This window comes from Suillus discolor (genome assembly GCF_016758755.1).
Source record: "Suillus discolor strain FC423 chromosome Unknown F5147scaffold_31, whole genome shotgun sequence".
In the NCBI taxonomy this organism is placed as follows: Eukaryota; Fungi; Basidiomycota; class Agaricomycetes; order Boletales; family Suillaceae; genus Suillus; species Suillus discolor.
In genome coordinates this window covers 99011-120178 of record NW_024541278.1, presented here as the reverse complement: position 1 = coordinate 120178, position 21168 = coordinate 99011, and the positions used below count along the sequence as shown (strand labels likewise).

The window sequence follows — 21168 nt, the reverse complement described above, 5'->3', positions numbered from 1 at the left end:
GCACGAGCCGAAACCCACGATCATTTATATTGACTAGCGGCATGACGTTCATATGGCACCTGATTATCACGCTTAACTTGAAGCTGCTTAAACCCTTTGGGCCTGCTGGCTTCTCGCGTTAACATTTCTTTCATCTCCATTTATTCCAATTTTCTGACTGTGACTAACTTGTCGCTTATTTTGACTTGGAACACATTGGAAGCATCCACCAGCGCTGTTTAGCGTGGCTGTCCAACAGCGCTGGCACCTAGGAGAGGAGTTTCTCGTAACTGCCAGCTTCTAGCTGTGCCACAGGAGGTCCTCGGGCCTTTATATTAACCCTGAACTGCTCCGAGTTTCAAGTTCAGGTCGTTTCAGCTAGTCCGACGTCGTCGTTGGACTCCTCAATACTCATTTTACTAGCACCAACTGTCTCAATATGGCACCGGCCGTGCCCAAGAAAGCCCAAAAACTTGGGCGTGCCCTCAAATCCGCAGCCCGCTTCCCGGGCCGTGGTAGCGGTCGAAACCACTACTCTCCCTCCCCAGGCGAACAACCAGTCGTCTTCCTTCGCGTTCAAATCATTGGTTGTCTCAGCCTCGCTAGGGCTCGAAATGGCGCACAAGCAAAGGAGGGCGACCTCAATCCGTGAGTCCGAATCTGCTACTCCGAGTCCTATCAACGACCCTGACTTGTCTTATCATGTGATTATAGTTTGGTCGTTGTCTCCCTCCTCAACAATCGACACCATACTCCTGTCCTCAAACGCACTCCTAACCCGGTCTATGCTGCTAAAGACGCAACTTTCGACTTTCCTATCTATCTGTCTCTTGCTGATAGGCTAGGGTCCGTCGAACTAGTCGTCTGGGACAAGGATACCTTGAAGTTGAAGAAGGAATACGTCGGAGAAGTCGCACTCACTCTCGAGTCCTGGTTTAGGGATGGTGATGGCGATGGCAACAATAGCCTAGGTTTCGCAAGTGAAACTAATCGGGTGGGTTCTCACTTGTGCTTGTGTTCTCGCAGGCTTCGTATTAATAAAAGTTTGTAGCCACACTCTGTAAATCTAGTTTCGACACGTGCGAACACGCACGCATCTGGAATGGCGGTAGTCAAACTCGGTTTCGTTGCACCCCCTGGTGCACAGTCTCCAATGGCTTTTGAGCGAGTCTTTGCTGAACTCGTAAAGCGATCCCGCCCGAGTCTCGTTTCTGCCCCTCCAGTACGTCTCACGCGTTTTTTCTTCCTTTTCCGATTAACTCAAGCGTCTCCCATAGACAGAAGGCATCGGCACTCTACCATCTCATTTGACAGGCCCAGCATATGAAGATGATGGTGGAATCAGTTCTGATGAAGAAGACCAAGATGATGACGACGTTGTAGAGGAAGGAGAAGAGGAAGAGGAAGGCCTTGTCCTCCACCTCTCCAATCTTTACCTATCTCCATCTCGCCTACAAGATCAGACTCACGAGCACCGAGAACCCGAGATAGCATGTCCCACACCGGTGCCCTACGATCTACCGCGCCTTCATCTTCCTTCCCCGATACCCTCCCCTGTCCAATCCGAGGGACAGGAGCCTGGGACTGCGCGTCCGTTACCTCCTGTTCCAACCACTACACCTATCACAACTGCGCCTGCTATGTCCAGCACCACGCCTTCTTCGAAAAGCAGACTCCCAAAACTTTTTCCTCGCCGTCCCAATCTCCTCACTTCACCATCCTACGACGCGCATGCTCCTCCCTCGGGTCGCTTGCATCGACGGTCTGTGAGTGCGGGTGCTATCACTCCTCTCCCCTCTCCCGTATCTCCAGGTCCTTCTAGTGCCGTCTATCCGACACAGAAAAAGATATTCCGAAAATCTTGGGCAAGCAAAAAGGTAGACTACAACTTTACTGCCTCAAACTCGAACGACATAGTCGGGATCGTGATGCTTGAGATACAAGGCGCGGCTGATTTGCCTAAGCTGAAGAACAGTGAGTTTGAACTCATCGTCGTTTACTTCCGGCGTTTTGACTCATCTTTGCAGTGACCCGCACCGGCTTTGACATGGACCCTTTCGTAGTGATCTCTTTCTCCAAAAAGATCTTTCGTACACGTATCATCCGGCACTCCCTCAACCCCACCTGGGATGAGAAACTCCTCTTCCACGTACGTCGATACGAGACGTCATTCAAGGTCCAAATGACAGTCCTGGACTGGGACAAACTATCGAGCAACGACCATGTGGGCGATGCATGGTTGGACGTCGGCGAACTGGTCAGAGACGCGCCGCAGCCCGATCCGCGGACAGGATTGTATGCAGATGTGTGCGGGGAGAACAACGCGGAAGGAAGTGGAGAAGGAAAGGATATGAAGCAGTTTTGTTTGCCCTTAACGACGGCGAAAGAGATGGCTTGGGAGGCGAAGCATAATCCTACCATTTCCTTCCGGTGCGCTCGTCCTATCGTCTACCATCTTCGTATCTTAACTTTCGTGACAGTGCAAAGTTCCAGCCCTATGCCGAGCTTCGTCAGCGATTCTGGGCACAATATCTGAAGCAGTACGATACGGATGATACTGGTGCCATATCGCACGTGGAGCTCACGTCCATGCTTGATTCTCTTGGTTCTACACTCTCTGCACAGACTATAGACTCCTTCTTCACTCGTTATCGCAAACGACCCGCAGAAGACGAACTAACCTTTGAAGAATCAATTCAATGTCTAGAAACAGAGCTCATCCGACCAACATGCGAGAAGAAGAGGATCGACACAATAGACACCTTCATGGACAGAGATAGTTCTGCGTCTGCATCGGAATCTATCACGCCTGGAGAAGAACTCGGATTAAACCTAGCGTTTGGACGACCGTTCTTGGGCGGCCTGGATTTCTCAGGTCCGCCCTTGAGCGCGATATTTGCGGATGAGTCACCTACGGATTTAGGAAAGTCGTTTGCGACAGAGTCGAGTGATAGGCCGTTATTGAGCGTCGGTGTCCCGGAACATTCGCCCGCGGCATCGACGTCTGGTGGATCTACATCCAATAACGCGAGGCAGGACTCCGCTTCGTCGTCTGACCCCGACGATGTAACTTCAGCGCAAGTGTCTTCCTCAGACACCTTTGAGCGGGTTATCAATATCAAGAATTGCCCGTTGTGCCATCGACCACGATTGAACTCAAAAGCGGAGATGGACATTATCACGCATCTGGCTATATGCGCTAGTCAGGATTGGGCGAAGGTGGACAGGATTGTGGTGGGGAATTTTGTGACTGCGAGTCAGGCACAAAGGAAGTGGTATACGAAGGTTATTTCTAAGGTGTCGAATGGGAATTATAGGATTGGAGCTGTGAGTGGTCATAGCTTTCGTGTTGTCTTGGTCGGGTTGTGCTGATGATGCGTCTCTTAGAACTCGGCGAACATCATCGTGCAGAATCGGATGACGGGGCAGTTGCAGGAAGAGAAGATGCAAGTATATGTTCGGCTTGGCATTCGGTTATTGTATAAGGGTGCCAGAGGAAGGATGGAAGGCGCACGAGGTTCGCATATTCATATTCATATCCGTCGTTCTTCCCAACTCGAGTTATTTTAGCTCGTCGCCTTCTCAAGTCGTTATCCATCAAACAAGGCGCCAAGTACGACTCACCAGAATCTGCTCGCGATATCCAAAGTTTCATCGAGTTTCATGGGCTTCAAGTCGATGAGATCTTGGAGCCGATCAGTTCTTTCAGTATGTCTCCCATTTCCGTCATGCGTACCCCGCTGACCTCAGTTTTGTTTGTCAGAAACCTTCAACGATTTCTTTTACCGTAAACTCAAACCCTCCGCTAGACCCACCGAAAGCCCCGACGACTCCCGTCGCCTTGTCAGTGCCGCCGACTGTCGCCTCATGGTATTTGAAACCGTTTCCGAAGCTACAAAGCTCTGGATCAAAGGCCGCGAGTTCAGCATTGCAAGATTACTGGGCGATGTGTACCGCGATGAGGCGGAGAGATACGTGGGTGGGCCTCTGGCGATTTTCAGACTCGCACCTCAGGATTATCATCGGTTCCATGTTCCTGTGGATGGGAGGATTGGGGAGATGAGGGATGTGAAGGGGGAGTATTATACTGTGAACGTGGGTCATTTTTCTATTGTTTTGATTGAGTGGGACTGATGCATGGTGGCGTGGTTAGCCCCAAGCGATTCGGAGTGCATTAGATGTCTATGGAGAGAATGTGAGGAAGATCGTACCTATTGATAGTCCACAGTTTGGACGGGTCATGGTGGTTTGCGTTGGTGCGATGATGGTGGGGAGTATCAAGATAACTGTTAAAGAGGGGGAGGATGTCAAGCGCGGTCAAGAGCTTGGATATTTTGCTTTTGGTGCGCAATTTCTTTCTGTATTCCGCGTACTCGTTTTCTGAATGAATGTGTCAATACAGGGGGCTCGACGATTGTCGTTTTATTCGAGCGGGGAACAGTAGAATGGGATGAGGATCTGGTGATTAATGGGAGAGCGTGTTTGGAGACGTTGGTCAGAGTGGGGATGGGGATTGGAACTTGCAGGCGGAATGGCTCAAGTCATAGTGGTAGGGCATGACCTTGTGTGCTTGCATCGCATGGGGGGCAGATCAAGAATTGCGGAGATACTAGTGTACGCGATCATTGACTTATAGTTGGTTATTATCTACAGTATTGACTAGGAATTGTACATCTTGTGGGGCAATCATTTAATTTCATAGCTTCCGTCGTGGAGCACGAGCTCGTGATATTTCCATTGAGAGCGAGATAAGACTGAAACGGAGCATAGCCCTCATCACTACGCACCACAGGCTATGCTATCTTAGGCTATACCCTAAAACAGCCTCGGCCAGGCTATAGTATATTTAGCTGTGATATCGAATCCTCCTTTCCACAATTTCCATCTTCTGATACTCTGAGATCCTTTAAACATTATGGTAAGTCGATTCTATATGAATCATCTTCCTACTAAACCTCAATGATCGCTCTCAGCATCACCAACGCGAAGGATTCGGACGACACGAGGGGCGAGAAGAACGTCTCCAAGATCGCCGCGAACAATTCGGGGAGCGTCTCCATGACCGCCGCGAAGCGCTCGAAGAGCGTCGATTTGGACATGGGCGTCACGGAGAACATTCAGAAGAGCGTAGACATGAACGATATGAAGACCATCGCCGCGACCCAGATCAGCAGCAGCAGCAGTATGCACCCCCGGCTGGAGGGTTCAACAGGGCGGATTTCGTCTCTGATGAAGACTTCAAGAGGATGATGCATGGCGGCGGCGGCGGCGGCGGCGCGGGGTTCGAACAACCCCGCAGGGGAGGTAATGATATCGGTCCTGAGGACTTTGGAGAATGGGATCGACAGAGGTCAGTTTATCTGATCTGTGTGGCGATCAGATCGTGATGTGAGCTGATGATGGACGATTCAAATAGACCACCCCAGAATGCTGGTTACCAAGAATCATACCAGCAGCAGTCCGTCCCTCACGAACAGCGCACATCTGGCTATGAGAGCGGCGCATATGCTCAGCCTTCTCGCAACCAATACTCTGACCCAGAATCGTTGGACCCACGTTATGGAAGTAATGTGTATGCACCCCCTGCTGGTCCTCCTGGTGCATCATCCAGTTATGCGCCAGCGGGAGGTTATGCTCCACCTCCTGGGCCGCCACCTCCAGGTACTAGACCTCAGGCTTCATATGGATACGATGCTTCTCCTCAAGGAGGATCGGGCCGAGGTGCTGCGAATGATTATTACAATGGACCTCCGCCAGGTATGATTAAACTGTCAAGTAGCATCGCTTATCTTCAATTAATGGCGAAGTAGGTCAATCAGCACAGCCATATTCGCACACCCCAGATAACGCAACCGCTTATAACGACTCCCCTAACGCACCTCGCTACCAGGCTCAACCCTCGGACGGGTTCGACGATGAGAATTACAAATCTCATTTCTCCGCTCACGCTCAGGCGTATGGGTATGTTATTTCCTTATTGATTCGAGTTAGATTGAATGTCATTTCTCGTAGTTCCGACCACGATGATAGGCCAATGGCGAATGATGCTATAGGCGCAGCTGCCGCTATTGAGGCGCTGAAGCTCACAGCTGCAAATAACCAGTCGGGTAACAGGCCGCAGCAGGGAGGTAGACCACAGGGTGGATTCCATGCCGATGCGAACGCTCCGCATGCGACGCCATCTGCCGGCGGTGCGCAGCAGTCATCAGACATGAGTGGGAGACCGAGTGGTGGGAAGCCTCAGGGGCAGCCGCAGAATGCAGAGTTTGAGCCTGAGTCTGACGACGAGGGCCCGGCTGCTAAAGCACAGGCTCCTGCAGGAGGTGGTGGCATGCAGGGCAAGATCGTAGGTTTTTTTTACCATCTTCGGAGTTGATATGCTCAATCCTGCAGGTTGCCCTGGCGATGGCTCAGGCAGGTAAACTCTTCGACAAGAAGGGTGGGGGAGACAGCCAAGGAAAGACGCAAGGTGAGTTTCTGCGCCTGATATATTATCACTTGCGCTAATGACGCGCTACCCATAGCTATGCAATCAGCTGCAGCAACTGCAATGCGCTTAATGGGAGAGTACAAGTCAACGGGTAAGGTAAACATGGAGCCAGGGGAGATGCAGAAGCTTATGGGGGTTGCGATGTCGCTGTTCTGAAACGAAAGAGTAACACCGATGGGCGGCACAGAATTCGAAATTGACCTTGCAGTCATATATCTACAATTCGAAAACATTTAGTACGGTCTCGATGTGGTTTTTAAACGTCTGATTATACACGACGAGCCTCGTGCTTAATTTTACACAGTCATTGGTCTCTTGCTTGGTGCAACGTTCGTCCGATCACCATGGTTGCGAGTACAATTCTGTTGTTGTTCCAGAGCGTATATGTCCTGAGGACCGATAAGCCTGGATGACTGGTCATCGTGCTATTTTGAGACTGCCAGAAAACTGTGCGTCACATTCAGGGCCTAGGCATAAACCAAGTGTCTCTTCAAGTGGAGTCTGTTTCATTGAGCGCACGGAGTCTGGCAGCTGCCTGGTCGATCGCAAGTAAGTCTAGGTCTAGCTCAACGAAGGATTTGATCTCTCCATACATGTCAATAAAAGACTAGATAGCCCTTGGTCAGAGAACTTGACATATCACAGCCACCATCTAGAAGAGAGCGACATCTGCGAGTTAGCAACGCTCGAAGCTTGCAACCTACGTTGGAGCAGGCTCCAGCTTGCAACTAGAAGGATGCATATTTCATATTTGCGCTGCCCGTTATTCTCGCGGATTGCATCCACGCCGCCGCCAGCGGATGGAGTAACGGTGTCTATATTCACTTTGCTGATCTGAGCATCGTTCTACATTCGGTGAGTCGATGTCATACCAATACACAAGAAGCATTTCACCTGACTAGGCAGGAACACTCACACGCAGTTTCTCTGCCAAACACTGGAATTTGGTAGTCCTGACGTTAAAACCATTAACTTGATGTTGTTGCGCAGGTAGTGTAGGGGGAAAAACTACTTGGGATCAGTTTTTATCATGGTCTGACTATGGGGAGACAGTCTACCGTGACGGTGCGGCTAAAAGATATTTCTATTTTTGGTTTGCGTGCCTTAAAATTTGCCGGCGGCATCATCAAGTGACTCCCGGGCCCGAGCTTCCTACGCTAGTCGAACCAGAGCTTAGTGGACGACAGGAAAAACCAGGCATGGTTAATCATTCCAAACATCCGCATTGCTCGAGCTGGTACTATAATCATTTATGCAAACTCAATTGTACTGGTTGGCTGCGAACTAGGTATTGCACTGCGGCCATCAGCCATGATGCCAGCGCAAAAGCAGAAACACGACTCACTGTCGTGACATACCCTTCGGGCTGCCGGCTCAATTTTCAACCCTGGCAGGTCGTACCTCCACTCTAAGGCGCGCAGGTGAGTCATGTGGTTAAATTCTGGGTACACAGTGACCTCCTCATACGCACGTCACTATCGACACAAACGCCAACGCAGCAATCGTAAACTGTGTTGCAAGGTTGATTGTCGCTCACACATGCACTGACAAATACAGATGCTGTCAAACTAACAATAACGGCGAGGAGGGGGAAACACATTTTCTGTGTGAGCTGATGCGGCATCTTCTGAGGGGGATCTCGGATGATATTTCCGAAGATGGGGGAACACTGTAGGATGACGACCAGCTTTTATATCCCGCATATACGTATAGGCACAATTCTGATCAATTTGGCAGAATTGTTATTGCTGTGAGCTGTCAGATAGCATACTTCAGCAGAACATGCCTAAGCGTATTCATTTGATTATGACTATTGAATCATAATCTGCCTGCAGACATCAACAATTCAAATATATCTTCCTATGCCACTCGAACTTGAGCTTCGTGGACCACGCCCGAGACTAGCCACGGTCGATTATTTTTAGGCAGACTCAAACATCCACATGACTGCTTGGACAGTATGAACATTTGTCCAAAATAACTCGCTGTTACGACGTGTCGCTTGAGCTGCCAACTCAATTTTCAACCTGCATACAACCCATACTTCCATTCTGAGGTGCGCGGGTAAGTCATGTGGTTGGATCTGGTTGCACGGCGACCTGCTCATACTCACGCCCAGACCACAATCCATGTCACCGCATTAATTTGCATCTCGTTCTGTCTCGTTCTGACATGCACTGACAGAGGTGGATACTGTCAAAGCAAGAACAATGGCGAGGCCGGGGAAACGCATTTTCAGTGCGAGGTGACATGGAATCTTCTGAGGGAGATCTGCAATGATATATTTCATTATGAGGCAACGGCCAGCTTTATATCTTGCATATACGTATAGGCAATTCAGAAATTCATTTACTTCTGCTATTGCTAAAGAACAGCTTGTTTCATTTTGTGACCTGGCGTCCGCCTCCTCATTTCTGCCTGCTGTACCTGCCGCGGATGTGAGACGGCCGTTGCACTATCAGCTTCACTAAAGATTGATCTTTGTGCTCAGCATTATGCATGTTCTGGTAAGGAAAAAGGAAAAACGCCGACCTGCACAAATGCAGTCGCGCACGACCAAGGAAAGAGGAAAGGCAATGCAGTCGTGCACAATCTAAAGAAAGAAAAATGGCGCCGACCTGCACCTAAAGGCCTAAGCAGTCGTGCACGATCTAAAGGGGATAGGAGGCAATGATCCGCAATACGCGGTCATGCACGATCAACGAAAGAGAGGCGTCATACCGCCGTCCCGGTCACACACACTCTTGCAAAAGAATGGAAGCATCAACCTGCGCTATGCAGTCATGCACATCCGACAAAGAGGAACGATAGCCCGCGTGGTGCCAGATAATTTAAATTTATGTCTAGTGTGGATATTTGAAGAGTTAGTTTGTCAACGTGTCTAATGCCCAAGGGTACCATCAGCGACATATCCCCAATATCTTTTACGACTTGCTATTCGCCAGCTCTTTCCCCACTTGATAACAATGAGGAAGGTCATCGTAATGGCAAGCCCGACGAAGCCTGCAGATATAAACGTGTTCTGATAACCCATGTGAAGCCAAGGGGTGATCCCATATCCCTGTAAGAACACGCGTCAAAATGACAAGGTGAAGTAAATGTCTCGACTTACAATAGCAAATGAAAGGGTATTCTACATTCAAGAAAACCCATATTCAGTATGAGTGCAAATATATGACGAGTTGGTGTACTTACGCGAACAAGGATGACAGCCATCATCACCTCCCCACTCATATCTTTGTATGAATCCAGGGCGTAGCTTATAGAGAGTGAAGAGCCAATACCGGTCGAGCAAGAAATGATGCCCATGCCAAAGACGAGGCCGACCCAGCTGATGCCCTTGGACGCACCAACTCCCCAGAGGATGAGAGAAGCTGGACACAAAAGAAGCGAAACAACCATGAGCCAAAGGCGATGCTCTGGCTCTCGGATACCGCCCGTTCGGCGCGCATATCTCACAGCAAACCGATCACCCACCCACCCGCTATAGAATGTTCTGCACCAATGTCAGAGATATTACTAGGGCAACTCGGAAGAAATTTACCCAATAAACATGCCAATCAAAGGGCCGAGGTAGGTCAACCCCACAAAGCTTGCTCTGAAGTTATAGGGTTGTTCGCTGAGGATTAATGAACAGGTGGCATTCAGGACATTATACCACACGAGACACGTTCCATACTGAAACCCTGCCCTATTGAAAAAAAGTCAGTTTGCGTTCTCTGTATTTCCAACGAATGGGTTACCAGAAAATGACAGGGAAGCGCAGCAGAATGATAGGACGGTACGTCATCGTGAACAGCAGCTTGGTTGAAGCATAGCGTTCACCAAACAAAGCGAGCCGTTGCAAATATGGTTTAGGTATGCCTATCAACTCCCCAGAAGAGACAGGAGATGAGGTAGTTGACACCTTGTCGTCTTTCTCAGTACCTGGTTTGGTGCTGAAGTGTACGGCTTCTGTCGCTTCGCTTGTGTTGCGTACGAAGTTCGTCTACACTTAGGCGTCAGCAATAACCAGTACTAATTACATACGGCGTACCTCTTCCATAAAGAAAAACAACACTATGAGGGAACCGAAGTTTATGATCGCAGCCCAGTACATCACCCAGTGCCATCCTTGGCCATCATATATGAACTTGATCAAAAATTAGGACGAAACTTGGAAATCGATGTGCAATTTGATACGCACACCAGCAATGAGTGGTGCAAAGTAGTTCGACCTGCTCACGAGGTCAGCGCAAGTCAAAGTTTAATACGCTCAAGACCAACCCAAACAGAAAGAGCGTGTAAATTCCAATATATGTCCCACGCTCATGCGCAAAGAACTATTAGGTGAAATGAGCTTATTTGGATAGACAAGGATCTTCGTGTGCTTACCACATCTGCAATGCTGACCTCGCACAGACTCTCGACAGGAGTGCAGAGATAACCCTGCACAATTTTGCTGACGATCCTGGTGGTGAATAATTATTGAGTGGCCTTTGAGGTGAAAAATGTGCTGCCTACCACTGGCCTTCCGTCTTAATGTACGGCGTCAATAGACAAAGGGCCTACCAAAGACTAGTCAACCCTCAAGTTGCCGATATCTCGTTGTCACAGGCTCTTACAGTGTTGCCAATGACTGAAATCAGATATATAGGTCGCTTTCCAAAGGTAAGAGCGAGCGGTTGATTTATCAGCGCTCCCCAGCCTAAGACTGGTATTCCGACATCATCTAAACCCGATCATGAGGAACAATGATGACGACCTACAAAGAAACACTTTTCATGACACCGTTGAATATAGACATAAAAGAAATGTAGAGATAAGCCCACTGTATCCTGTGCCCGCATTAAGCGTTGCAAGAGGTATCCCTGTATCATCGGAAATAGGCTGCAAAATGGAGTACAGCACGGTCGTCCCGATGCCAATAGCACTTGTGTCTGTAGACCGAGTAAAAATCCAATACATCATTTATCAGCTCTTAAGACATACATATCATCACGCAGACGATCTGCAGAAATTTCCGGCCTCTACTCCAGTTCAGAGGATCGTTAATATCATTGGAAGGCGTCGGACTGAGCACGATGGCACTGTTATTTTCTGCGTGCGCAACCGTCGTTTTCTCCTGGACGTCGACAAGGTAAACTGATCCAGGCACTACGGAATCATCGATGTCATTCATGATGTAAAGCGAAGCAGGGAGACGTTCCGAGTAGAAAAAATACGGACGGCGACGAACTTACATTATATGGCCTAGGAACCGATAAGAAGCTAAATTCGGGAGAAGCCTATATTCTAACTTTAGACCTTGACTAGAGAGATAAGTATTCTCCGAACTGACCGCGTCGGAGTGCTTTCGCGGCTGCCAGCGCTGAAAGTACGCTGGTGGATGATGAGCTTGCTAAGAACGCATGGCGCTTCCCTAGTTGCAATGTTCGATATACGTCACAAATTCACATCAGTAAGAGGAGTAACAAGTCACTCTGGCACAATCTCTGGTTCCTGTCGTGGATAGCACCAAAACTTTTATGATCACTACTATGGAGAAGATATGGGGACGCACAGTTTACAGCACTTCCCCTGCGGCGGCGCACATGACATCGCTTGAACAGACAAATTTATGTTTCCTCGGAGTTCCATGAGAAAGTGGATACTGACAAGTAGAAGATAAGGTGTGCAGCATGCTTCAATCAACCAGCGATACCGGGCTGATGTCAGAAGTGTGGGATGAAGTTTCGATGAACACATGTTCGGTTCTGCAAAAGGTGGTCAAGTGCACCGCAAAACAAGCGTACACAACCGCTACCAGCAAGCAAAAACCGTGCCATGAGATCATGAGTTGGGTTTATTGTGTAAAATACAGCCATTGCAGGATACTGTGCAGTTAAGTGAAAGTAAGTCTAGATATGCAAGTGCGCGATCAGATAGAAAAGCGAGCAATCGGCCTCTCGTCGATCGATCGAACGAAATAGAATAAGTAATGATGCAGCAGAGAACCAAACTATAACGATAACGTATCCTTCCACCGCTCAACAATATCTTGACCTCGGAAAACTTCGTGCAGGACTTCCCGTACGTCTTCGACATATACGAAGCGGATTCCTGTCTTGACACTCTCCGGGACGTTCTCTTCGATGTCAGAACGGTTCGCTGCGGGGGCTAGAATTGTCTTTATACCTGCGCGATGAGCAGCTAAGATCTTCTCCTTGAGACCGCCGACAGGAAGCACTTGGCCGACAAGTGATATCTCGCCAGTCATGGCTGATGAACAAAAAGGTAAGTCACTGAAAACAAGATCTAACGATACAACGTACCGATGTCTGGATGGATCTTCGTCTTGGTAAAGAGAGAAACAAAGGCCGATAAGATAGCAGTCCCAGCACTGGGACCTTCTTTTCCAATACTACCCTCGGGCATGTGGACGTGGATATCACGGTCCGTGAGGAATTGTTCATCGGGCGTCTTAGTGATGCCAAGCTCGTATGCGTGTGCTTTGACCCAACTAAGCCCAATCTGCGCACTCTCGCGGATAACTTCGCCAAGTTTGCCAGTTAGCTGCAATCCACCCTTACCAGGCATGCTCTGCGAAGAACCATAAGCATAATTTGCATCCGAGCGTAGAGAATGGACAAACAGTAGCCTCAACGGGCATGACAGCGCCCGACCCGTTGCCCAAGTATCCAAGACCAGTGCTGACACCTGGAGGTGGAGGAGACACGTACATCCTGTCTTTGTGATAGACAGGTGGACCAACATAGTCTTTCAGGTTCTCTGGCGTGATGCGGACGTGAATATCATCAGGAATCTGTAGTGGCTTGCGCTCCTGTGTCGTCACAGTTTTGCGGTCGCCAGATTCATTGCTTGTACTCTCCTCCAATGTGACCGTATTGGGCTCGTTGGCAGGTGGTTCTTGAGACTCGACAGTCTTGGACGGAGGATCAGCAGCACTCGACGGGGTAGGTGCACTGGTAGACGCAGCTGAGACTGGTTCAGGGAAGACAGTTTCACCAAGGTCGAGGATGAGTTTCAGCGCAGCCTTCCGGTAGATCTACAGCAGCCGTGAGCTATGCATATAGTATACTGGCACAATCCCCACCTTGTCAATATGCTTCTTCAGATTCCGCACACCGCTTTCTCGGCAGTAATACTTGATGAGCACATCGACGGCGGAGGGCTCGAGGACAATGTCGGTGTCCTTCAAACCTGACGCTTCCTTTGCCTGTGGTCCGAGGTACTTTTCGGCGATAACACATTTCTCCTCTGAGACATAACCACTGACTTCAAGGACTTCCATGCGGTCGAGGAGAGGTGCTGGGATCGTGTCTAGGTTGTTGGCTGAAAGATGTGTTAGCGCAAGTACGAGCAACACAGCATGTCCTCTAGACTACTCACCTGTGCAGACGAACAGAACGCGTGACAAATCGACGGGAACATCCATGCTAAGAAGGATGAATATACGTCATGAAGTGAAGTGATGGAAAACACTCACTAGTGATCCAAGAATCCGTTGTTTTGTTCAGGGTCCAACATCTCAAGCAGCGCGCTAGCAGGATCCCCATTGATGCCTCTCCCGATCTTATCCACTTCATCAATCAAGACCAACGGGTTCTCGGTGCCTACCCTCTTTAGCGCCTGGATGATCTTTCCAGGAAGCGCACCGACATATGTCCTCCGATGGCCCTTGATCTCTGCTACATCCGTCAAACCACCAACCGAGAAGCGGAAGAATTGTCTGTTAAGCGCACGGGCAATCGATTTGCCGATAGATGTCTTGCCAACGCCAGGAGGCCCAACAAGGCAGATGATTTTGCCTTGGACTGTTCCCCGAAGCTTACCCACTGCAAGGAACTCCAGTATGCGGTCTTTAACGTCCTTGAGGCCATAATGGTCTTCATCGAGAACTTTCTGAGCGTGTGTGATGGAGAAGTTCTCGGGTGTATGCTGGCCCCATGGTATCTGTAACGCAGGTGTCAGTACAAAAAATGAAAGTTGACGAAATGCGCACCTGAGTAAGCCATTCAAGGTAATTGCGCGTTACATTCGCCTCTGAAGCAGCAGGTTCCAGTCCCATCAATTTATTGAGTTCCTCGTCAAAGACCTTCCGGACGCCCTCTGGCATCTTTAACGAGGCGGCACGCTCCTTGAATTTTTCAATGAGCTTGTCCTTCCCGTCTGATTCCATGCCGAGTTCCTTTTTGATCCCTTTCAGCTGTTCCATCAGGTAGTACTCGCGTTGACGCTTTGCAATCTTGCTATCGACGTCACGTGAGAGTTTACTCTGGAGCTGAGCATTGATAAGCTCTTTCTTGAGAACAAGGAGGGCCTTGCGGAGACGGTCGTCGACGACGAGACTCTCGAGCACGTCTTGAAGTTCTCCAACCTCACCGGAGGATACAGCAGCCGCAAAGTCTGCGAGCTTGTCGGGCTCGTCAAAGACATTGGACGCAACCTGGTTGATAGAGAAGTTGGTAATTTGATCGCGGAAGAGAGGGTTAAGCTGGGCGATGTCCTTGAAGACGGAAACGATCTCAGACATAAAAGCACGAATGTACTGGTCGTCTTTGTTGTATGGTTGTGTGACGAGATTGTCTACTTGAACGATGGAGATAGCATGCTTGTGTAGGAATGAGGTCTGGACAGGACCTGAGAGGGACATTGAATTATTTGTTGTCATGAGTTGTGAGAAACATACCCTGTGGTATCTTCGCGACGTCACCTTCAGTAGGCGTGGGAGGAGGGGTAACCGTTTGCGTCTCTTCCTCCACTTTAGCAGTACTAGGATTTTCACCAGCCTTGATTAGTTCCGTTATCTTGATTCTACGGTGTGGATACAAAACAGCAGTGAGACCCTCCTCCTTGTCATCACCAGCGCCATTGTTCGCAGCAAACACGCTAGTAATCTGAGCAAAGACACCGACCGGATGAACCGAATTAATATCCGTAATGACATCGCTATCCGTATGCTCGTCCTTTAGCAAGAAAGCACCAAGATAGGGTTGACCTCGCTTCATCATCTCCTTGATAGCAGCGACGACAGCCGGATTGCGAACGACGACAGCCTTGTAAAAACCAGGAAAGAGAGGACGTCGTGCGATGGGGAGAGCCAGAACCTGGGGGTAGACTTCTGGTACGGACTGTTTAGCTATTGAGCTGGGAGTAGGTGTCGGCTGTGAAGATGGTGGTGGTGGATCAGAACCATCGCTACTATCTCCGCCAGAGGAAGAAGACGGTGGAGTTGATGACTGGGAAGATGAACCTGCTGGACTTTCGTCATCTGCACCGTCAAGCTTCACAGAATTGCTACTCGATTCCGCCGCGTCATTCTCAGGTTCTGATGGTGCTGGAGTGGGTTTGTTATTGCCTGGCCAGCGTGGAGAGGATAGAAGGGGAGATGAACGAGCAGGGGTAACCAGAGATGTCGAAAAATGCCTTGAGCTAGCTAACCTGGCAGCTATCTGAGTACCCAATCGCTGTGACGATCGTGGAACGCCGGTCGTGTGCAATGCTCGGGTGAGACTTGAGCGTAATTGTTTAGCGCAAGACGCGCTGTTCGCCCCAAGGCTACCTGCAAAAACCATTGGGAGGCCAGTTCCTTCTCACTAATCAAAGTGAATCCAGCCGCTCCTACGAAAGAAAAATGAGTGTGCGGGTTAGTTCAGTATAACCCGATTGAAATTCGTCACATCAACAAATTAGTCAGCATAAAGTATTCACGTGGTCTGCATGTGATGTATTAGACTCCGGGATTAATAGATTAGTACAACCCTTTAAATATGGGATCTTCACAACCTGGTCGTGACCTGTCAAGTCTTACTAGTGCCACGTCTTGTGGATATGCTGCCCTCTATTGTTCGCATTGCACCAAAGTCGCACCACCTGCACAGGACATTCACTACTCCCAACCCCATCCCAGCTACCTTCCTCCGTGGAGGAACATCGAAAGGCGTATTTCTGAACAGGGCTCATCTTCCAGAAGATCAATCACAATGGGACCCCATCTTCCTGGGTATTATGGGCTCTCCAGATGCAGCCAATGGTCTCCAGATCAATGGCATGGGCGGTGGTATATCAAGCCTGTCCAAGATATGCGTCGTCGGCTCAGCCTCTGCTGAACAGCAGGCACAAGGCATTGATGCCGAGTACACTTTTGTTCAAGTGGGCATCCGTGATACCACTATCGACCTCTCTGGGAACTGTGGAAACCTTTCCAGTATGATTGGTGTATTCGCCATGGATGAAGGATTCTGTTCCCGATATCCTTCGGCTCTATCCGGAACCACCACTACCATTCGAGTTCATAATACGAATACAAATAAAACAATTGACACTACATTTCCTGTAGCCTTGGCTGGCGATAACCTACAACCAAAGCTAGACCTACCTCAAACCACAATGGCAGGGGTCCCGGGAAAGGCTTCACAAATAACCCTCGAATTTATCTCTCCAGCAGGTGCACGAACCGGTGAATTACTTCCGACAGGGAAGCCACTTGACTCCGTGAACACACTTGACCAAGAAATCCCAGTCTCACTCGTCGACGCAACGAATCCCACGGTGTTTGTAACATATACAGACTTGTGTCGCGTTCTTCGCCCCTCATCCCTCATTGATTTCTCAACCCCTGAACTGCGGGAATTGATGGAGTCCATCAGACGGGCAGGTGCAATTAAGATGGGCCTTGATCCTAACATGCAAGCCCAGCCAAAAATTGCAGTCCTGTCGCCGTCATGTGACCAAGATCATGATATTGGTATTCATGCCTTCTCGATGGGCGTATTGCATAAAGCCGTACCCATGACAGTCGGTCTGTGCCTTGGTGTTGCTGCGAAAGTTGAGGGTACGCTGGCCTGGGATTTAACCAAGTCAATGCGTCTCGGGAAGGTGGAGGAGAGCGAGTTCATCAGAATCAAACATCCGAGCGGCATCGTAGAAGTGGGAGCAGATTTTGCAGCAGATGGTGAGGTCTTGAAAGCGAAAGTAGTTAGAACGGGAAGGAGAATCATGAAGGGGGTTGTATGGTGGTAGATGTAAATATTAAGAGGAGAGCCTAGGAGCTTACGGTTTATGTTTATCCGCACTTAAGTCTTATGCATGCTTGCATAGCGCACCAAATTGATGATTTGCCTTCGATGCCCTGCTACGTACCTCAGCGTAGCCAGCAACTGCAAAAAGTGGTTCAGCTGAGGATCGAACTCAGAACCTTCTGTGTGTGAGACAGAAATCATAACCATTAGACCACTGAACCGTTGTTGCGTGTCCCCACCTTGACAAAATGAGGTAAGAAGTACTTGTAATAACCAAAATCATAACTACATTAACGCCTGCTCCCTAGTGTAAACTGACCTCTATTTCTTCGACTTGTCAGGTCCAAAGAAATTTAAAAGACCTCCACGTTTCGGTGCCTTCCCAGACTTGGCTTTAGTCCCGCGTAAAGAGTTCGTCTCCTTGATCTTTGAATTAGCCTGTACCGGCTTGTCCCCCGCCTCATCCTTGGACTTCGATTCTGCCTTTTTCTTACTTTTGGTCTTCTTCGCATCATCACGCGCAACTTCCACAGCTTCATCTTCACTAACAGATTCATACGAGGAGTATTCTTCTGTATCTGGAAAAAACCTGATGAGAAATGGTGCGTTTATCACTTTGGGATGATAAACATACGGGTATAGCCTTTGGCATCAGTGATAGTGCGATTTTTGATGACACGACGTTTCTTCAAACCATTGCGTCCGACGGGAACCACTTTCCTTGATTTCCTCTTTTTCGGTTCCTCGGGCACGGCTTCCTCTTCACTGACGGATTCATACGAAGAATAATCCTCCGTTTCTGAGAAAACATTATGAGAATAGCACATTTATCATCTGGGAATTGTGAGCATACGCATGTAGCCTTTGGCATCGGTGGTGGTGCGACTTTTTAAGATGCGACGTTTCTTCAAACCATTGCGCCCGACGGGGATTACTTTCTTAGATTTCCTCTTCTTAGCTTGGGGCTTGACGTCCTCCTCCTCTTCCTCGCCGAGACTAGATATCAGGGCGTCTACGTCAGTTTGGTCGACCTCGTCACCAGTATCGTCTACCTCAACATCGGGGCGATGAGAGGACAAGCGGGATGCCCTGACAACTTGGTCTGCTGGCTGATTAGCATAACATCAGGAATAGTCTGTGACAACGGACCATCGTCAATATCCATCATTGCCGCAAGACTCCTCTCAGAGTCTGAAGTGGACCGAGTGATATTTTTGTGTAACTTGCTCGGGGCTTCCTCATCCTCGTCATCCGACACTACGACACCTCTTTTCACTCTTGCATGATTCATTGCGGAAGGCATCGCCTTCCCGTCTTTGGGCATTGGCTTGTGTTCGACATCTACATCTGAATCTGATGGATCAGGCGATTTACGCTTAGTAGTTCGCTGGAGTCAAGTAACGATTGATTATAGACCTCCCTAGAAATATTATTACTGACGTACCTTTGGTTCGACTGCAGGTACCTTTGAGATAGGCTTCTTCATCGATTGCAAACCCATATCACTATTACCCGACGGTTTATCAGCCAATTTTGCCGAAGACGACGAAATTTTAGTATCTTGTCTAGATCGAGGCTCGGCCTTATCCTTGACGCGTGGTCCTGATGTGATCTCCTGCTCCTTACTCTTGCCTTTGCTCCAATCTAGTTTACCAGTCGGCTTGGGTTGCTCTTTTGTTGTAGCAAGTGGTTTTGCATGCACATTGTCCTTTGACACTTCGTTCCGCTTACCCTTGTCTGTCGTCTGCTCTGATTTTTGCGGTAAAATATGTGGTTGGGGCATGACTGGCTTTCGCGCATCTAACGTTGTCTTTGACGATGATGCTGCAGAGACATTTTTGGGCAGTCCATTCCTGATCTGTGTCTGTGTGAGATGGTGAAGAGGAACCAAGATATTGGATAAAGACCTTCACGTGTGCACTGATTATCTTCCCATTGAGCGCGGCATTGCCCTTTGTGTCTGCATTCCGGACATTGACAGTCGGTTGGCAAATCAAGCCGGCATCCTGGACAAACATGAGTCTGTTTGGTCTGACCTTTCATGAAGCACCTACGCGTAAGACTGAGGGTGACAAGCTGTATATATAAACGGAATGAATACGGGTGAATTGAGCTTTCGCGTCTGTGGCACACCGCTCTCGTTAGCGTCAAGACGCGTAGAAGAGAAAAAAACACGACCTTGCAGACCATCGCAGTCTACCAAAACTATCTTCGAGCGCGTTACAGATTGGTGTGCATTGTCATCATCGCTGACGTCCATTGCATCAAGCAGGCTTCCATTGGTGTGCAGTGGAGCGATTTGACCAGAGACCATGTACGTTGCGAATGATGGCGTGTCGGTGTTTGCAGTGTCCGCTAGATACGCGGCAAGCTCACTGTGTAAATGTAGTACTCCATTCAATATGAAGTTATCAGGGTGCCTTACTTTTTGGCGTCATTGACGTGAATATCGAGCTCGCGACTCAAAGACCGGAATGTGACCTGGCAATTATAATTACGTCGATGTTCAACGTTCAGAGTGCGCGTCCCTCATACCACATTTTTCTTAATAAACAGTTCTTTAGTGAGGAAGTCTTTGGCTCGCTTGGATGTCATGGAAGACGTGAAGTAATGAGTCGTGAGAATAATTAACACGGACGCGCGCTAAGTTCTAACAGAAACCAGCAGACCCAATAGCTGAGCAATGGCTTCTCTCGCTTGTCGACATAGCCCTACTCTAATAAATATCAATAACCTGAAGCTTAGCCTAAAGCTTATAACGTTTTAAATATGGGTCGCTTATCGTGGTATCCTCACACACAAATACCAAATAAATCCTATCATCATCCATCCATGCATCCTGCAACCACCCACCACTGGTGATCTTCCTATTTGATACTACCTCGACGTAAGGCATAGAGGATTCAATGGTCGAGTGCCAATGGGTGATATTATTCCATGATTTATCGGACCACTTGGAATTGGAGTCACTCGTGGTGGTCGATCGCTCTTTCACCATTCGTCCTAGACCCCGCCTATTCGCCACGGCCAGCGGGCTGAAGTCCATCATACACAACTTGTACATCTTTGACGTTATCTTGTCCACCAGCAAAACCCGATTCCTGCAGAGGTGAATTTTTGTTTTGTTTCTTGCTTTATACCTCAAAACACGAACATGTCCAGGGCCCCACTGAGTCCATGGTATTACCGCTGCTTGGTCGATGTCGAAGAAAATCTTCGTGGAGATGACAAAGATCTTTCGAACATCATCAATTAACGAGTAAACACATATCAGTCTGTGTTCAGGGTCTGAGGTGTACACCGACTGGGCTTGCGTCTGCATCTTCGGCTGTGAGCTATGATTACTCTCCAAGTTTACCAATGGGAAAGGCAACAGGAAACATGCCAGCAATTGCGGCGTCTTGGACGTATCCTCGATCGAATACAGCTTCAAATCTCAGGTGAAAACAACCAATCTGTCGTTTCCGAGAAAACAAAAACTGGCACTGGTGTACGTGCTGCCGCTGAGGGCGCTCTAAATTCAAAATCAATCGTCAATTCAAATCATTCCTGACTCAAGCTTGAAGACTCATGCTGGATGTTGTTGAGTGCTGCCAGTCCCAAATTTGCAGATTCCACGTCTGCGAAAACCTCGAAGTCTCACAGTCGTGCCACAAAGTGATATGCCTCCCATAACACTTGAGCTTCACATCAAAT

General features: G+C 48.8%; 7 protein-coding genes and 1 non-coding gene across 8 annotated transcripts; 3 read left to right on the top strand and 5 right to left on the bottom strand.

The window, feature by feature from the left end:
- Positions 1-320: 320 nt before the first annotated feature.
- On the top strand, positions 321-4717 carry F5147DRAFT_204741 (phosphatidylserine decarboxylase-domain-containing protein). Its single transcript, XM_041428570.1, has 11 exons — positions 321-627; positions 694-973; positions 1031-1201; positions 1257-1953; positions 2007-2409; positions 2460-3306; positions 3367-3496; positions 3550-3687; positions 3743-4074; positions 4133-4322; positions 4382-4717. The coding sequence occupies exons 1-11, from the start codon at positions 419-421 to the stop codon at positions 4537-4539; spliced, it is 3555 nt and encodes a 1184-aa protein (XP_041292227.1). The 5' UTR covers positions 321-418; the 3' UTR covers positions 4540-4717.
- On the top strand, positions 4718-7011 carry F5147DRAFT_204880 (uncharacterized protein). The gene is made up of 7 exons (XM_041428571.1): positions 4718-4897; positions 4953-5329; positions 5396-5736; positions 5790-5940; positions 5992-6325; positions 6373-6448; positions 6504-7011. The coding sequence occupies exons 1-7, from the start codon at positions 4895-4897 to the stop codon at positions 6623-6625; spliced, it is 1404 nt and encodes a 467-aa protein (XP_041292226.1). The 5' UTR covers positions 4718-4894; the 3' UTR covers positions 6626-7011.
- Positions 7012-9350: 2339 nt separating this feature from the next.
- On the bottom strand, positions 9351-11630 carry F5147DRAFT_745962 (major facilitator superfamily domain-containing protein; the record flags this gene model as incomplete). Its single annotated transcript, XM_041439801.1, has 13 exons — positions 9351-9530; positions 9582-9602; positions 9665-9965; positions 10014-10160; positions 10213-10457; positions 10506-10601; positions 10656-10686; positions 10736-10791; positions 10844-10919; positions 10973-11016; positions 11074-11162; positions 11281-11388; positions 11441-11630. 13 exons carry the CDS (start codon positions 11628-11630, stop codon positions 9351-9353), a joined length of 1584 nt encoding a protein of 527 aa, XP_041292225.1.
- A 537-nt stretch (positions 11631-12167) lies between these two features.
- On the bottom strand, positions 12168-16108 carry F5147DRAFT_837343 (Lon protease C-terminal proteolytic domain-containing protein). Its single transcript, XM_041444057.1, has 8 exons — positions 15141-16108; positions 14454-15091; positions 13938-14404; positions 13841-13887; positions 13545-13783; positions 13083-13496; positions 12763-13030; positions 12168-12709 (listed from the first exon to the last, which is right to left on the bottom strand). Exons 1-8 carry the CDS (start codon positions 16024-16026, stop codon positions 12450-12452), a joined length of 3219 nt encoding a protein of 1072 aa, XP_041292224.1. The 5' UTR covers positions 16027-16108; the 3' UTR covers positions 12168-12449.
- A 113-nt stretch (positions 16109-16221) lies between these two features.
- Positions 16222-17592, top strand: F5147DRAFT_697139 (PrpF protein). Its single transcript, XM_041437496.1, is given in 2 exon segments — positions 16222-16245; positions 16257-17592. 1 exon segment carries the CDS (start codon positions 16283-16285, stop codon positions 17471-17473), a length of 1191 nt encoding a protein of 396 aa, XP_041292223.1. The 5' UTR covers positions 16222-16245; positions 16257-16282; the 3' UTR covers positions 17474-17592.
- A 28-nt stretch (positions 17593-17620) lies between these two features.
- On the bottom strand, positions 17621-17693 carry F5147DRAFT_t83. Its single transcript has one exon. It is a non-coding gene; the product is annotated as a tRNA-Val (tRNA).
- Positions 17694-17748: 55 nt separating this feature from the next.
- F5147DRAFT_697137 (DNA polymerase subunit Cdc27-domain-containing protein) lies at positions 17749-20084 on the bottom strand. Its single transcript, XM_041437495.1, has 10 exons — positions 20008-20084; positions 19898-19953; positions 19651-19847; positions 19527-19594; positions 19380-19478; positions 18917-19330; positions 18622-18859; positions 18326-18574; positions 18107-18271; positions 17749-18050 (listed from the first exon to the last, which is right to left on the bottom strand). The coding sequence occupies exons 1-10, from the start codon at positions 20065-20067 to the stop codon at positions 17794-17796; spliced, it is 1803 nt and encodes a 600-aa protein (XP_041292222.1). The 5' UTR covers positions 20068-20084; the 3' UTR covers positions 17749-17793.
- A 402-nt stretch (positions 20085-20486) lies between these two features.
- Positions 20487-20794, bottom strand: F5147DRAFT_774238 (uncharacterized protein; the record flags this gene model as incomplete). The annotated part of the gene is made up of 2 exons (XM_041441580.1): positions 20487-20573; positions 20627-20794. The coding sequence occupies 2 exons, from the start codon at positions 20792-20794 to the stop codon at positions 20487-20489; spliced, it is 255 nt and encodes an 84-aa protein (XP_041292221.1).
- Between the last annotated feature and the right edge of the window lie 374 nt (positions 20795-21168).